The following is an 18,725-nucleotide window of genomic DNA, read 5'->3' on the forward strand; positions in this document are numbered from 1 at the left end:
AACGTTTCTGATGTTGATAATTGATCACGTTATGGACGGAAGATACAATTTGAATTGTGAGACAATAATCCAGGAAAATATGTAATATAACGTGCGTATTTAACAAACCTTCTGGAGTAAACACAGTAAATACTTGTGACAGAAGTAAGCACATTGCGTACGATATGCCCGGGGTTTCAACGTTTTGGTTTGCCGCCCTGCGCCCGAAAAGTAAAGCCATGTATACAGGATTTCTATTGGCTTTTATTACTGGGGTTTTAGGTAAGTCCAATTGTATTTTTGTTTGTAAAACAATTTAAGAGTCATTAATAAGATGTGTTTAATACACTGAAGCTACAAAAATCGTTTTCATCATAACATTACCTGTGTGTTTAATTTGAAATTATAATGTGATCTGTTTTGTATCTATATCGCAACAAAGGGGCATGTTTACATGTTATCCTAATCTTAAAATGTCAAACATCGTATATCCTAACATATATTAACTATAAGAAATAGTCGTGAATAATATAAGCAAAGCAAAATAGTTTAATACAGTTTCACCATTTTAAACGCTATGTTCGTATTACACGCATTTTCCCAATTATCGATAATATACGCGTTGTTGTTTTGCTGATTTAGACTGATGATTATCCATAAATTAACTTATATTTAAAACAGATTTCTTATTCAAAAGTGTTATTCCACCTGTTTGAACACATTTTTGTCAAATTATGTGATTTTTTGTCATTTTGTCATGCTGTGAACAAGTCCTGTGCAAAAAGGCTGTGAACATGTCCTGTAAAAAAAGGCTGTGAACAAGTCCTGTGAAAAAGACTGTGAACAAATCCTGTGAAAAAAACTGTGAAAAAGTCCTGTGAAAAAATGGTGGCCCGATTATTCTTATGACATCATTAATTGTACATGCATTATATTAATAAATGGTTATGTAACTTTCATTTAAAACTGAAAATGTTTTATGTTGCAGTATTCACTTTCCCACCTGCTTAGTAGTATGTTGATTGTCTTTTCACAAATTAATAATTATGTTGTTATAATATAATGTAGTTCACATATTCAATGTTTACAATACATTCTTGTTAATTTGAATATTCCATTTGATGCCAATTACATTGAAATGATTTACAGTTTGGTCATTGATTATATATAGGTGTATATTGTAGCTAAGTTATATATCAACAGGTGTGGTCTCGATACAAAATTCAAAATGCGGCGTCGGAAGTATTCGTCAAACTTTTCTTACAGGTGCCCATTCGTACAGCTGAATGGTAACCTGAAAAGTATGCATGATGGAAACAAAACACGGACGAACGAACGAACAATGCATGCTAGAGTTATTTCTACTATTTCTATAAGTAATATTGTAAAACTTTCCAGAGGCCGATATAATAACAAACCCATCTAGTACGTGGTATGACGGGATTATAAAATGTCGACAACATGGTCTGTCCATGGTCACGAGTAGGTATGCAACGCTGTACAAGAACATAACATATCCTATTTGGGCCAACGGCTTCGAAGTGCGGGTCAACTACCTAGGTATACCCAATGCTTGACAAAATAGATATCAAAAAGAATGTTCAGCATAAGTGTTTACTACCTTATACAATGCGGGTATACCTTTTTAGGATCACCTTTGACTTACATTCCTTACAAAACTACCAAACAATTTGAAGGGGGTGACGCTTTATCCGCAGTTGACATATCTTCAGAAATGCATAAAGGAACTGGTTACGATTGTCTTTTATATGAATCGTTTTTTTTACTAAAAAAAGCACTTGGCTTTACTATGTAAATTCATTTGTTGATGTCAAATTATAAATTATATTATTGTGTTTAAGTTTATTAGTATAGTTATTTTTTTCCCAGTGCGCAATTTTCATAGATGGAAGCCAGCGCATGTACATACTTCCTCAATTTATTGAAGAGTAAAAAAAAATCCACTTTGAATACCAACTTTAAAATCCAGTAACATTGTTCAAACAGTCTTATATACCTCATGTGTGTGATGATTGTCTTCATTTTTATTTCTATATTCAAGAATTTTATTAGACATCAATTTTGCACTTTAAGCCCACCGAACCACTTAGTGCTAAAGGTGATCGCCCTATGCCCGACGTACGTCGTCGAACGCTCTGTGGTGTGCGTATTTGACGTTAGGCTCATGGCCACTCTTAGGGCCACATTTTGCGACCAATCTTGATGAAACTTTGTCAGAATGTTAACTAACATAATACCAGGGTCACGTTGGTCTGAAAACTAGGTCACTAAACAAGATTTTAAAACATTGTCACCTCCCTAGAGACTACATTTATTTATCATTATGAATAGTTGGGTAGAATGTTTATCCTAAATAAATGTAAGCTGAGTTCTTACCAGGGTCACGTGCCTAGCACAAACGCTCGTAAAGCCTTATAAAATGTTGTGTTACTCTCCTAGATGCGATATTAATGACTTTTTTATATCGCGGTAACTTGGTCCGCATTGTTATCTCAAAATTATTAATGCTTGAGTCATATTAACTATATCACCATGTCAAAGACTAAAATATATATTACCACTTTATGGGCAGCATTTATGACTCAAATTTACTGAAAATTGGTCAGGCGTTTGTCTGATCACTTGGCTACCGGGTCTAATCTTAAAAAAAACATGTAACTGCCCAAGGGCTACAAATGTGAAACAGCCTTAGTGACAATTGTTTATCCGCAGTTGACATGTCTTCAGAAATGCATAAAGGGACTAGTTAGGATTGCTCTTTTATATGAATCTTTTTTTTTTACTAAAAAAGCACTTTGCTTTACTATGTAAATCCTTTGTTGATCGGAAATTGTAAATTATATTATTGTTAGTAAGTTTATTAGTATAGTTTTTTTTTCCATTGCGCAATTTTCATAGATGGAAGCCAGCGCATGTACATACTTCCTCAATTTATTGAAGAGTAAAAAAAAATCAACTTTGAATACCAACTTTAAAATCCAGTAACATTGTTCAAATAGTATCATATACCTAATGTCTGTGATGACTGTCTTCATTTATTTTTATTTTCTGTATTCAAGTATTTTATTAGACATCAATTTTGCACTTTAAGCCCACCGAACCACTAAGTGCTAAAGGTGATCGCCCTATGCCCGACGTACGTCGTCGAACGCTCTGTGGAGTGCGTAGTTGACGTTTAGCTCATGACCACTCTTAGGGCAACATTTTACGACCAATATTGATGTAACTTGGTCAGACTGTTAACTAACATAATACCAGGGTCACGTTGGTCTGAAAACTAGGTCACTTAACAAGATTTTATTAAAACATTGTCACCTCCCTAGAGACTACATTTATTTATCATTATGAATAGTTGGGTAGACTGTCTATCTTGAATAAATGTAAGCTGAGTTCTAACCAGGTTCACGTGCCTAACACAAACTCTCATCAAGCCTTATAAAATGTTGTGTTACTCTCCTAGATTCGATATTTATTACCTTTTTTATATCGCGGTAACTTGGTCCGCATTGTTATCTCAAAATTATTAATGATTGAGTCACAGTAACTATATCACCATGTCAAAGACTAAAATATCTATTACCACTCTAAGGGCAGCATTTATGACTCAAATTTACTGCAAATTGGTCAGGCGTTTGTCTGATCACTTGGCTACCGGGTCTAATCTTAAAAAAAACGTGTTACTGCCCAAGGGCTACAAATGTGAAACAGCCTTAGTGACAATTGTTTAGAATGTTTATTCTGACAATATGAAGGTGATGTTTGAATCTGCATCAAGTGTGGTAAAATCTTAAACCACTGGATAAGTTTAAAACAATTGTTGTCGGTGAACTCAGGGCTGAAAGGCAATTAATGCTCTTTTGTTTATTTTATTCCGGGTTGATACGATACAAATATTTAATGCAAAATACTCCGTTATATGATTGCAAATCATCAAAAAAAGTCTCTTTTGGCATATACTCTTCCTTATTATTTAATTATTGCACTCCTGTTTGTACGAGTAAATTATTGATCATAAATGTCGTTTCAGACGAATTCTTCATAATCGATAAATTACATGAAAATGGAAAAGCCTTGGTTCGTTGCATGAACAGTAAGTGATATTGTACATTACAATTCATATTTAGATGTATGTCGTGCATTATATGACATTGCATACAATAACATTTATTCAAATAATTATTGTATTTTTAGTATAATTTTATATTTGAATGTTTTGTTATTTACTTTTCGAGGACTTGTTTTTAAAGTCTAATTACAGGGGATACGTGTTCAGTACACTTAAACCATGCCGGCTCCTAGAAGCAAATTCCTTAATCACGATATTTTTATTAATTCAAATGTACAAATGTAATGTTTTTATTTACATCGGATGTATACTGTTGTATATGTATGTTTATTTTGTGTATAAGTAACCCCTTTGTACAGATAAGTGATTTCGTTATAACATAATAATACTGGTTTTAGGTGATTAAATTGACACAGTTTTGTTTATGTCTCGTATTAGGCAAATCGCCCGTTGGTAATTTGAAACCAATGCAGTTTGAGGAAGGACACAAATATTGTCAGAAACAAAGCAATGGATCACATATACATTTGCCATTTGTGAATCACACTAACCTTGACATGTTCAGATGGCTTAATGGTGTTCCGAATTGGATACAGGCTGTAAATGTCGGACCATTTCTCAACTGTAAGTATATTTGTAATTAATGTTTTAAATGTAGTGTGGGTATAAACCAGCTGCACGTTAAGCTTAATTCAAGAGCACTGCACAGATTGTATGTATGTCGTTGGTTTGAATCCCGAAAATCAAATTTAACAAATAAAAAAAGGTTATTTGATTGACCATTCGGTGGGTGAGCGGTGTATGATCTTTGATCGTTTTAAGGTGTTCGCGTTCCAAGTGTTGCACTAATTGTGACGAATCTTCATTAATTTAAGCAGTCGTTTAGAATTCCATAGGAAAACAACAAGGGACATGTTAATTACTTAAGTTACTCAGAACAGAAAAAAAACACCTCGACTCTAAATAAATTGCGAAAAATAGGAGACAACATGTGTGTACTATACGTGTAAAACATATATGCAGCTGGATCGCACTTTGGAGTTAACATTGATCAGAAAACGTTCACTTCGGCTTTATCTTTGCCTTACTATAACCTTCAATATAATATGTGTTATTTTGTATTTGTATTTGGGATTTCAATTCTGTGTTGTTATTTTTATTATTATTATGATCATAATGCGCATAATGATTGACAGACATACAAAAAGACTTGATAACATTTGATTATGTTTGAGCATACATTCATTTAACACATTTCAAGTTTCAGGATTTTTAAACATTTAATTTTTAAGCGAGCTCTATGTAATTGGTTGGTAACGGGGTAAATTGTATGCGTATCGTTTCCTTACATACATATTGCAAACTGTTAACCTTAGAATGATTCATTTAAAGTATCTCGGTCCCATAATTTCGCTTTATAACAAATATTAATTATTGTTTTTACAAAACTAATATATTCGTAAGAGTCTAAAATAATCATCAAATGACAAAAACACATTTAATATCGTGTATCCGTCAAGCGGGATTCGAACTTCTGGAGAAAAAAAAATCCCACGCTTACCCTCGGCCACTGAGATCTTTGATTTGTAAACACAGATAACAGTTATGTTCCACTATTAATCTTAATGATAACACCTCAGTGGTTTCGCTCGATGATTATCAACAATCACAACGATAGTATTAACTGTATGTGTAGTCATTCTAGTCATTTCGCTCGTGTGTATATAATGGATTATTTCTTATTAAAATCAGTTTTATTTTAATTGTATTTTTTCAAATCTGTTAACAATGCCGTTTGTGAAATGCTTGCAGAAACGATGATCCCCGAGAAACTTTTCAAATACTTGCAACACGATATTTATTGATATAAATCACTTCTCATGTTATCGTTGATTTCGTTATTTTGTTATTGCTAGCCGAAGACCTGACAGTGCATTGTTTAGTGCTCAATGGATTTGAATTGTTTCCTCCGCGAAAAGACAACTGTACCAACAAATATGCATCCATCTGTGTAAATGGTATAACAGAATCATTATGATCTATTGGTCTTGATTATTTTGCTGATACACGCCGGTTTAAAGTTGTGGTATTCGTTATTATGACTATGCTTTTGGCAATGGTGATACACACGATGAAGGAAATGATTATGTTGTTGATTATTTTATTTTTATTTTATTTTATTTTTATTTTTATCATAATTATCATCATGCTTAAAATGATAATAATTATGATGAAGGTAGCAATTATAGGGTTCGAAGATAGTAAAGCTCAGCAATTCATCGTCATACATCAGATTAGAAATGTGTTCTTAGGAACAACGATCCCTGGACTTTTAGTTTGGTTCCTAAAATAAATGACTCTATTGGAACTGGTATGGTCAATGTCTTTCTGTGCTATTTCGCGATCAAGTTTTTTTTCGTTTATTGAAAACGTTTATAATGATAATTTTATTAAAAAGCGGCAAACGTTTGCTTGTTTTCACTAACCAATTATGATCTTTTTTGTGTGAATACTCTGAACGTTTTTTTATTTATTCCATGTTGAGTTTTCGATCATTTTGCTACACCCGATTGAACTGCTAAATTAATTGTCCACATGGATAACGATTATCGCTTACATATTTCGATGATTTCTGTGATAAAACATTCTTATCAAAGCTAGAAGCAACTCGTGTATAATTACAATGATAACGAAAAGAACGTTTGGTAACTTAATATTCACTATGTTTGCGAGTTATATTGAATCAAACTACATTTAAGGTTTTAGTCTATTTAAAATGTTCATCATGCAAATATTTTTCGTTCACCTTTTCAGAAACTTTTCACGACATTATATGGTACAGGGGACGAGGACCTTCGGATGTGAAAAACTGCGATCCGACGTCATGTAGAACACCCGTGTCATCATCAGCGGTTACTTCAGAGTTTATGACGTCCCTAGTTACGGCGGAAACTTACATCGGCGTTGATTTAAACACTAGCGTAGCAAACACCCCGTTCTATTTAGACGAGTCAACCAGCGACCCTAAAAGTAAATACCGTTGGATCGCTTTGCTTGGATTTAGTCATTCATACTCCCGTCCATCACCATTACGCCATTCCCCAATAAAAAGTTTTATAGTTAATAAATCGATACATATTAAATGCTCTTTAACCGATAAGCAGATTGGAACGAAACTTTACCGGAATGATCACTACCTTCTTTCACAGCAATTTAATCGTTCCAGTCCGCTAGATATGTAGGTCACCAGAACTAAACATATTGTTTTAAATAAACTTATTTTGTGTGACACCGCAACGCTCAGGTATTCATTATTTAGTGTTCAACTATAAATATTTTTAAAATTATATCCAGTTGGTGTTAAAAAGCCTTTCCCAGGGGGATTCCTGATTTATATAATCTTATATAGTAAAAAAACTGCTAATTATATTGAACTGAAACCCTAACGGCCAGATGTATTATATTTTATATGCGTTACACGGTCCAGTGGAACTCTGAAAAGATTGTTCTTATAATGCCGATATAATTAAAACTGGCCACGACCCAAATGCCGCATCATTAAAAATGACTAATGTAGTAAATATCTATGGTAATCGCCTCTAAAACCGCAAATATCTTGGGTTTAGTATTTGGTGCTCAGCATCGTGTTGTGGCTTTCTACTATCTGTCTGTACAAAGTTTATTTAAACCGTGTCCCTATGATTAAAACTGATAACGCCGATTATTTTTTTAGATTTTGTAAATGACCCCCAACTTAACCATATGACTCATCAGGCGTGGCCAAGTTTCACCTTACACGTTGTTGAAAGATAGCAGTCACCACAATCCTGAATTTCTTTCTATCGGAAACACGTTCTTGTCAACCATACCTTCCAATTGGAACGTACATTTTTAATATATGACGTTTTTCTGGTATCGACACTTAATAGAATTGTTGAATTATATGTAACGTAGATATGCAGGCATTTCCAGTACAAGAGCAATCACAGGATTGTCTTTCATAAAATATCATTAGTTTTGCATTAATCAACATATGTGTAAGGACGTTTTTGATATTGACATATCAATTACGTTAAAAAATGTATGTTATAGCCGAAGAAGAGGCGAAGACATCGTCAATTATTATTATATCAACAACTCTTGGCTCATGTCTGGTTGTACTGATCGTCATCATCTCTGGTTTGTGCCTCAAGAGGAAACAAGGTAAGTAACATTTCATACTTGTTTATATGCAGATCTTTTACTCAAACTATCTTACAAAAACATGCTTCCAACACATATGATTCGATTGGATCAACTATTGTAATTTACAAAGAGACTTCTTCATTACAAAGAATCCTTATAATTAATATTTTATGATGTTCAAACTATGTATGTTATTTCGTTTGGTCTTGTAACGACACATGTTTTTTTCTCCAAATACAGGGAACAACACTAGAATTATCTTTCAACAGTAAGTATATGCTTATTATACGTATTATAAATATTCCATTTACTAACATTTAGGCATGTAATTTAATAAGTCTCACAATAAACTGGTTTAAATGATTTGAAATCAACTTTATTAATAACATTGTGCATATCAAATGATATTGTTTCTTTTCAGGAACGAGCTTGTACAGCCCTCGATAGTTCCGCAGGGTGAGTTTTTTTTATATAATTTCATTTAAAATGTATATGTTGTAAACAGTAACAAAGATGGTATGTCTTAAATACATATTACTAAAACATTATGTATGCCCGTAGTTTGCAGTAATGTGCAGTATTCGTTTACAAAACACGAAATAAATCCAACTGTATTCACACTGTTTTTAAATAAACCAAACGTATTAACAAGGGTAACGTGTTGTTAACTGTTTAAGGCATTCAAAATCATTGTGGTAGATTGTTGTCTGTTTGCAGAAGTTCATGACGACAACAGCGTCCATGTTGATGTAATTTCCGACAATATAGCGGGACGTGAGGCAACACCGTACACCTCGCTCCAGGTTTATTGAGATGCTTCTAGTTTGCTGGCTTTTATTTAAGAATGTACCTATGGTGCCTTTTAAGTTTAATTCAATACATGTCTGGTTGAATATTTGAACTGCAAATGTCACGAATAACTGAAGATGATATTTGACTTAGACAGACACAACTTGCAACCACAAGTTGATCTGATCTTTCTTTTATTAACAAATGTATATTATAACTACAAATATTGAACATGTCACGCCCGGTAACCGGGTTTGACCCTTGTTATGATAAATGCATTTGCTCGTAATTCAAAGCAGTGTTTCATCTAACCACGCTTCTGTATTAATGTTTGGTTTGATCGCTGCTTAAGACCGCAGTTGAATTTATCATAACATTACAGCTAAAGCAATGTTTTACAACGACGTGAAAAGCAATCAATTTTAAACTTACAAACATACAGATGTAACTTAGCTTGAGATATGTATGCTGTGTTATCTGTTTTCAGCCTCAACTGATTCAATTGCTGTGACAAAGGCATCTTAGCAAGTTGTAATCAATTTATTGGTTGTGTTTTGTTTTTGTTACTATTCTGTGTTGTTCAGGCAAATTATAATTTTCCGTGAATAAACGCCTAGTAGGTGAACAAAATGTTTCCTCTAGTGGCGCCTCTGGAGTTTTAATATTCCGATAATTCCTTTGAATTTGTTCACAGATGACAGAAAAGCATCTGTACACTGCCTTGGTGGGACCCAGCTTCATGTCAACAGAAACGTCTTCTGTAATTGGTCGAATAGCCAATAGGGACTTTCACGTTGAGACACAGTTTGAAATGTTTGAACGACAAGAGAACAAATACGACGAAATTGAAAATGACGATCCAGGGGACTCAAACTACGATGATGTCGAAGTGTTGGAAAAAGACATACCAGGGCAGACAAGCACCGAATCCGAGGCCACAACGTCGTATTCGTTTGTTAAATAAGGTACACATTCAATCAAATCTTCCAAACAGGCAAAAATTGATTTTGGTTGAAGCTTTAACTATGTAGGGATAATATTTTGAAATGCACAACACCAAATTAAACATATATTTAAAAAAATCAAAATATATAAGGCAATTTGATTCTAAACAATATTGGTAAACTCGTTCACAAAGTTCGTAACTACAGTTTAATTTCCCCAGACGTGTTTAATGTAGAGTGCGTGGAACCAGCAGCTCGGATAGCTCAATTGTTGTATCGTAACTGTTGGGTCCCGGCGTTAAGTAGATAGAAACCGCATCGGAATAGTCAATTGTTATATTTCATTTAATAATAATTAAATGATTACATATTGCGAACGCTTTGACACTGCGTATAAATTTTTTTAGATTTGGTGTTTAAATTTGTAGTGTATGCAGCTTCTTTCTACCAGTAAAATGAAATATTTATTTTTAAAGTGTAATCAATAATATTTACCCCATCTAGTTAAAAAAAAATGGTACATACAAACTATTTTGGTTCTAGCATATGATTTATATTTACTCTTTCCAAACGTTTATGTAGAACGAATGACGTGTGTAACAAATATAACCGGTATAAACCCCCAATGTTTTGCATAGACCGTTCAAAGGCGGTGACCCCATCTTTATTCTTCTATGTGTGTATGTTGTTTTGTATTGTGCTGTTTCGTACTGTTCTGGCAATCGGTCACTTGCCTTAAATAAAGGACCAACCGATTGTTTCTTATGAGAATGCAATACTGCTCCAGAAGCTGGAGTTTTACTTCTTTATATTTCATCGCATGCAACGATCTAATATTTCGTTTTCAAAAATGATGAACTACTAATATGTACTCATGTATCGGTAAAATCATGACCACGTGACATGTTTTTATAGCTGGTTCAGTATCACATAACGTTTTGTTTTCGTGATAGGTTGGAACGAACTACGCTAAGAAAGGTCAAACTTACCCGGATGTAATCCAGCGCAGCTATTTCCCGATTACGGTGACTCATCGTCTAAAGATTCGACCCCCTCAATCCCTAAAAACAAATTGCATCTGAAATCGATCACATAGCGGAAATACGACACACGCACGCATTGGCAAAATTATAAGGTTTGAATAGTCGTGAGATTTATGCTACACACTACCTACTCCTACGTTAAATATTAACTTTGAAACAAAAATGGAAATGACTATAGTGTACTAATAATTTAATTTCGAATTAAAAGTCAACAAATTATAAAAAAATGTTCTAACAACTTGTGCGAAATAACTATGTAAATATGTGAACAATGTAACTTAAAAACACAAATTCCATGTAATAATGTACGTAAATTATGATATAACAAACGTGTTGAGATATTAAAAACATACAAATTGTAATTTTCTAATTGGTGTAGTTGTGCTTTTTTGTTTTGTTTTTTCCTTTGTTTTTCCCTCATTAAATTATCCTAAATAGTTAATTGTTGCATATACAAACCTTTAGTATGTGTTTTTTGTAAATATTTAAAAGATCTCTATGGGTTTATTTTGTAATACAGATTTCTTTGTATTGTAGTGTCACTGCCATGTTTCACCATTAACATGATAATAATGTAAATAAAAAATAAACATTTTGAAACAGGCATTATACGAAAATGGTATATTATTCATTTCCTTGACCATGTAAAGCCTTATAATTTTTTTACCTAAAATATTTACTTCATTAATATATGTGATATGTAACATGTATGAATCATTCGTCAGTCATATAATGTATGTGTTTTGTAAATATTCAAAATATATATATATTTTTGTTTTCATTTCCTCATACTTATTTTTGTATTGTATTTTAATAGCCAAGTTCCTCCTGAAACATGATAACAAAGTAAATAAAATAAACATTCTGAAACGAGCATTATACGTAAATGCTATATTATTTATTCACTTGACCATGTTATCTTAAATATTTACTCCATCAATACATGTGATATATAACATGTATTAATTATTATTAGCCGGGTATATAATGTATGTGTTATGTGTATATTGATAGCATGGGCAAATATTGCCTTTTGTTCCTCACATAAGATCTATCTATCTTTCATGCTGTCGACAAAAAACAACTTTCCGACTTAGTTCATACTATGATTAAGATCAGTTGAAACTTAGACAAAGACCATATAATGTAGTGCCTAAAATAGGGGAAAATACATGTTTCCTCCGTGCATATAAACATTAGGTTGTATGTACGCTTATTTTATAACTACAATAAAATTGGAAAATTAAAACTATTTTACTACGTTTTTTTTCTTAAATTACTTGGACGGCTTTGATTTCAAGTAATCAGCACCGTTTATAATGTAATCAAGAAGCTTTTTGACAAAAAATAGGTAAGGCTTTCGAAACTTTTAACATTGAATTCATTATCATAATTGAGAAATACGTCAACGCTATTGTATTACTTCTTCTTTAATTGAAGATCCATTAGATTGGTAAACTATCCTTATTTTATCTGTTAACTAGTATGGTGCATGCACATTTTAATCAAGAGTTCGTTTCTGTTGTTAGTTTTAATGTGTTAAATACTATTAATGATTTTCCACCTGCAATTGCAAATTAGATTGTTACTATTTATTTTGAAATTATACACTTTAAATCTTAAAGACCTACAAAGACTATTTCAATACTTTGCGTATTTGTTGTTCACAAATTCCAACAATGAAAATATCATATTTATAATAACGATCGAAATGACACTGCAATAGAACATAATATACACACTTAGTGCATTTTTTAAATTATTTTTTTAATATTATTTGTTGAATTTGAATTATTGTCACATCTAAATATCAATTTACATACATTGTTTTTTGTTCATCCAATGATTTGTTAACAATTCTTTTTTATTTATTGTCTTATAAATAAAGTCACACGTTTTGTGTATTTGTGTAATGTCATTTTTAACTTTGTCCAGATTTGGCAAATTGTAATTTGCACCACAGTTCTAGTTTAGTCCCTATAATACTTAATTTATATATGTTCTGTCTGATTGCACAGGTCGAAATCCAGTAGTTTCATCGTCAAATGTTACCATTGGAGTTCATTTCGTTTGATCTTTATCGCTTTTTGGAATTTCGAAAGGTTTACTAAAAATCCTTTATGAAGCTTCGGCAGTCCTTAAAATATTTTTGAAAAAAGAAAAATAATACCCATATTAAGAGCACATTATTCATTAACTCTCAAGCCAGTCGTCGTCACGGTAATGCTTAAAAGAATAATTTTGTCCATCACAAAGAGCAAACGATCAAAATTAACAATAAACACAAACTTTTTATTAAGTAATCTTACACGTCAGAATGTTTACGTCCCACATGTTTATAGGAGTATAATTAATTAATGCTTATAATCCAGGTGTCTGTTGATTTATCATTTAATGACCGTATTTCTGAAAATATGACTATTTAATTCGAGGTTTAACATCATACATGTATTTTGTTTAGATTATTTTGTTTGCATGTCTTTTTTGTTGTTGTTCATTTCAAAACACTTTGTCAGCGTTATATTTTGATATACAAGTAAAACTACAATGTGTCATATGCTATTTCTTTCAATCTTTGATATATACATTAAAAGAAAACATACTTGTACTGTTTTTCCAATTGGTCACTTGCAAATAAAGGACCAACTAACTGTGTACAATGATAATTCAATACTGCTCCAGCAGCTGGAGTTTCACTTCTTTATATTGTAAATACAAAAATCTACGGAGGAGAAATGTCTTGTAAACAATGAGGAATGTAGCGAACAGGACACGTGTTATGCTTATAATTTTGTCATTTATTCTTTTAACAGAAACGTCCCTTCGCTGTACAAAGGATATATCAACAAATTCTGTTAAGCAAGATATGTGAATAACATATTGTGTTAAATGTGTTTACAGGCATACGTACAACCCGACTTTAATTGTCTTTTGACCGGTGATAAATGTTTTCAGTTGGTGTTTAGATCTGTGAAACTTGTAAATACATATAATATTATGATTTTCTCAATTTATTTTATTCTTTGGTTTGTGTTTTAAAAATAGATTTTTCTAAAAATAAATTCAAGCTGTAGTTAAATAAACGCCAACGTTAGTTTCCGACGTAACTAGTGATGGCACAAACTCTGAGATACCCGCTGATGATTTCACGGGTGTGGATGGTGTCACGGGTGTGCTCGGTGACGTCGGCTCTTAGTTTGGCCTATTCGATTCATGTCTGCCGTATTGTTTAGTGACGTGAACAGTTGCTGAAAGGGTGAACGAACAAATTGAACATCATATTCGCTGATCTTCATCAACAAAAACAACATCAACATGATTATCACCTTATGCCGATTCTTCATCTTCAAAATAATAAGCGTCGAGGTCAGAAACAACAGCAGCAGCATCAGCAGCAAAATAAGCATCACTTTCACCATAATCATAATCATAATCAAAATTACACGCATAATAATCTTTGAAATCATTATCACAAAATGCATGACCTATGATTCCAGTCATTACAAAATCTCCATTCAAAAACGCGGTTAAACTGTAATTCCTATCTAAACTCAAACTCGTTGTGGTTAAATCGATAAACACCGTTTAATCAAACGTTATGAGTTATTTCTACTTTTAGTTTACGCACACGGACGTATAGTTTTTGGTTCAGTTGTTGTTTCGCAACACGCCATGTAGGTTGAGCACAATGGGGTATTCCCCTAGAAAAACAAAGGGACAATATAATAATATAGCTTGAAGGGACCTTTCACAGATCGTGTCATGCATTGAAGTTTGTCATTTAATGCTTTAAATTGATAAATGTAAACATTTGAAATAAATAGCTACAGTAAAAAACCAAAACTAAAATTTAAACAACAAAACATTCCTCAACTGGGCTCAAACCACTGACCCTTGGAATAAAAGTCTAATATTTAAACCACTCTGTCATCCGTGCTCATACAGTGAGAAGTGTGTTTTATACTTTATTAATCATCGTAGTATCAAACAATATAACGATAACAACTGAACTCTCCAAATGATTCATTCGTTTTGAGTCTGTAACACTTTATTATTTTCATGTTTTTAAATTATCAAATCGTCAAATGATATTTAGTGTAGACAATTGATAGTTTAGGTTTGGTAAATGTTCAGTTTTACTGTTTCTACGCAACTATCATAACTGCAACGAAAATGTGCGAATCGGAAACATTTTCTTTTAGTTTTTCAATTGACCAAAACATGAAAAGGCCCCTTTTAAGTGGTTGATACGTATACATAGAATGGTACAATTATGTGAAGTGCAACTCACGACCTCCATTCTATACACCGTCTTAGAGCGGTTTATGACCATTTTATTTAAATGCCCCATCGGAAATAAGCGCTCGGAATTTCGTGTACTGTCTTAAGTTATGCCACAATATAAAGGCCGTCTTTCTACTGTAACATCACAATAGAGTTTCAAAAATGACTGCATAACATGCTAATTTGAAAACAGTGTACTTGCGTTCTCTATATTTATCCGTTATGCCATGATATAGATAAAAACAATCTGTCTTACATGTTCAACATGACGACTGTCAAAATGTGTCCTGAAATGTTCCAAACATAAATTGTCACATACAATACACATATGTATTAATGTTTTCACATGGGCTCTTAACGTGTACATGTTATACATTATAACAAATAGTTGGAAACAAAAACATGTCGAGCACACATTTTATATAGTAAGTATAGAAATGTACAAGCACTCAAATGAACAAAAGACAAAGAAAAGAAACACCTCACATTTAAAACAGCTTTTAAGGGACATGTGCGCGTTTTGGTCAATTGACAGAATTAAAAATTAATACTGAACAGTTATCATGCTCTAAAATATCCATTATATGCATCTTTTGACGATTTAAAAACCTGAAAATTATTATCCGTTGCAACGCGAAAGGATTGAAATAATTGGGCGAGTTCTTTTGTTGTCCTTATATTTTGTGACACTACGAGGATTGCTTATAAAAAGTATAAAATACATCACTAATTGTATTAGCACGGATGGCCGATTGGTCGAAGCGTTATACGTTTACTCCAGGAGCCAATGGTTCGAGCCCAGATAAGGGCTACTTTTTTTCTTTCTTTAATTTAATTCTTGTTTTCTAACTGGAGCTTTTCAGATCCAATGTTTACATTTATCAATATAAAACATTCAATGACAATTTTCAATATCAGCAAAAAACTGTGAAAAGGTCCCTTGTAAATGATAGGGGAGGTAAATAAACTTTTAACCTCGTGATAATTTTATACCAATATGATATAATAATGTAATATCTGAAACGTGTTTTCAGACGCTGTTTAAACTTGCTTAAAATGGTGTGCTGAAATTAATCAACCACGAAGTTTTAGAATTTCAGAATGTGCCAAGAATGTTACTTCACGAATTTATATTCAATAGTATATTGTGTTCATGGACCAGAAAAATTTACGTCGTTTTTGTCATGTTCTTATTATATACTAAAACGTACCCGATATAGACTGTACCCGAGTTTTATTCCCGGTTAAAATCCGATGTCACGGAGTATGAAACAAAAATTGCTTTGAACAAAATGGGCCTCAATATTCTTTTTAATTAAGAGTTTCGATGACATAGAAGCACTTTTACAAAATATTGAAATATATTTGAACATAATTAGTTTGGAAACAAAGCCGACAACGACCAATTAAGCTTTATAATTCCCGGGGACGTTTTAATATATTTTCCGTTCCCGGGGTACAGAAAAGTATACTAAAACGTACACGGGGTACATGAAGGTCGCCGTGGCTTAGCGGATATGGTGTCCGCCTAGCGATCGGGATGTCAAGGGTTCGAATGGCAACGTTCTTTAGATCTCCCAAAAAATGCACCAAGTACTGGTTAGGGAAACGGACTCGAGAGCGTTTCCAATCGAGTTTAAATAATTATGTTTAAACTTAACTAATTTAAGTAGTACCCGAGCCGACAATGGCCACTCGAGCTCTTCGTGCAATGTATACAAAGATACGTGCAATATGAAAATTAGTTAAATGTTAATGATCAGTATTAATTTACACAACGATATTCACAACAATAAAAATGTCTAAAACAGTAATAACAATATATTTTTCCTTTATGATTGCGTGCTTTTCAATGAGTATTAGAAAGAAATTGTTGATCTTTAATTGCGTATTTTTGTTTACAAGTTCCGAAGTTTGTAGTATGTATATATGTGGACTTTCCTGTGATTAAACCCTGAACCTGTCGCACCCAACGAGCCTGGCTTATGACAACGATTACAAATTTACTAAATAATAAATATATCAAAGGCAGAGCTTGTTATTATTTTACTAAATGAACTTTATGCAAAAGCAATATTAAGCTCGTCCGGGATTTGAACCCGGGACATCTCGCACCCTAAGCGGGACATCTCGCACCCCTAAGCGAGAATCGTACCCCTAGACAAAATAGTCATACATATGTATATATCACTCTATATTCTACCCCGCCGCGTTTTTTTTAAATATTTCTTAAAACGGTCGCAAACATGCTCGGCTTAAACCGATGTATCATTTTCGTTTTTCAAAATTATTTTTTTGGCAAGTGTGGTATATGTGTCGGTTTAATTTTAATCTATAAATGGTTGAATAAAATTCACATACATTATTGTTGCACTTTGTTATGCCATATTTTCATAATATACTATATACTATTATAATATAATATTAGGATCATTAAAATTGTTAACACATGAATATGCTCTGGCGTATCGTACCAACTGCGAAATGTAAATAACATAGGAAGGACCTTTAGGGATGCTACCATCTAGGAAAGGAAAATTCACAATTTTAAAGTTATAGACGTCCCGTTTGTCGTATAAACTTCTTTTGGTCATATTTTTATTAAAAGTAAGATGTAAGTCTTAATATGCAGCATCTGTATCGGATTGACACGATTTTATCAAGACTAGTTCTTTTGGTAGTTTTTTGTCAATATATTGTTCAAAGTATGGTTTATCTAAGTTCAGTATGTAATCAACGTATATACTTGTAAGGTAAAAACGTTGATTCAAATCTAGTTATTTACTTTTCAATTATTCTATCATAAAATCCCTCCCATACAAATATAAAAATAGATCAGCTAAAAGCGGCGAACAATTAGTTCCCATTGGAACACCGATAATATGTTTAAATAGAATACCATTAAATATAACAAACAAGTTATCCAGAAGAAAAGTAAGTGCTGCATAAAAGTCAAGACAAGTCCAGATGATGTATTTATCCAGCCCTTAAAGAATAATACCGTGCAATAAATAGCGGTAAGGCTGTATGGGTACTGTATGGATTGTGCAAAGATTGTTAGGCAGTCACACAATCTTATAGCATTTTGCCTACAATAATTGCTCTCCTGAGAACGTGTCTGGATTATTATCATCCATATATAGTACATTCAATAGCGAGAACCAACTGGATGTTAAATGTAAGATTCACTACTTAGTTCCAGCCATGTAAAGTTCGTTTTACCAAGACCAAAAATATATATTGTATTTTCATATGAAATGAATATATGATTGTTGTTACATATGTATGCTTGATCATTGAATGGTATAAATGTTGTTTTTGTTGATCGTAGTTTGTGTTATTTTGATTTGTATTGTAAGTACAATGAGTTACGTACGTGCAAAGACATGAAACCACACCTACCGTATGGTTATT

General features: G+C 32.7%; 1 protein-coding gene across 1 annotated transcript; it reads left to right on the forward strand.

Annotated features, from left to right (window-relative positions):
• The first annotated feature begins 30 nt into the window (after window positions 1-30).
• Window positions 31-13,633, forward strand: LOC127860904 (uncharacterized). The gene is made up of 12 exons (XM_052399212.1): window positions 31-261; window positions 1,378-1,539; window positions 4,028-4,090; window positions 4,505-4,690; window positions 5,983-6,084; window positions 6,881-7,096; window positions 8,159-8,269; window positions 8,492-8,519; window positions 8,673-8,707; window positions 8,969-9,054; window positions 9,735-10,005; window positions 10,938-13,633. Exons 1-11 carry the CDS (start codon window positions 165-167, stop codon window positions 10,002-10,004), a joined length of 1,356 nt encoding a protein of 451 aa, XP_052255172.1. The 5' UTR covers window positions 31-164; the 3' UTR covers window position 10,005; window positions 10,938-13,633.
• Window positions 13,634-18,725: the final 5,092 nt, after the last annotated feature.

The sequence above is a fragment of the Dreissena polymorpha genome, chromosome 15, assembly GCF_020536995.1.
Source record: "Dreissena polymorpha isolate Duluth1 chromosome 15, UMN_Dpol_1.0, whole genome shotgun sequence".
Lineage (NCBI taxonomy): Eukaryota > Metazoa > Mollusca > Bivalvia > Myida > Dreissenidae > Dreissena > Dreissena polymorpha.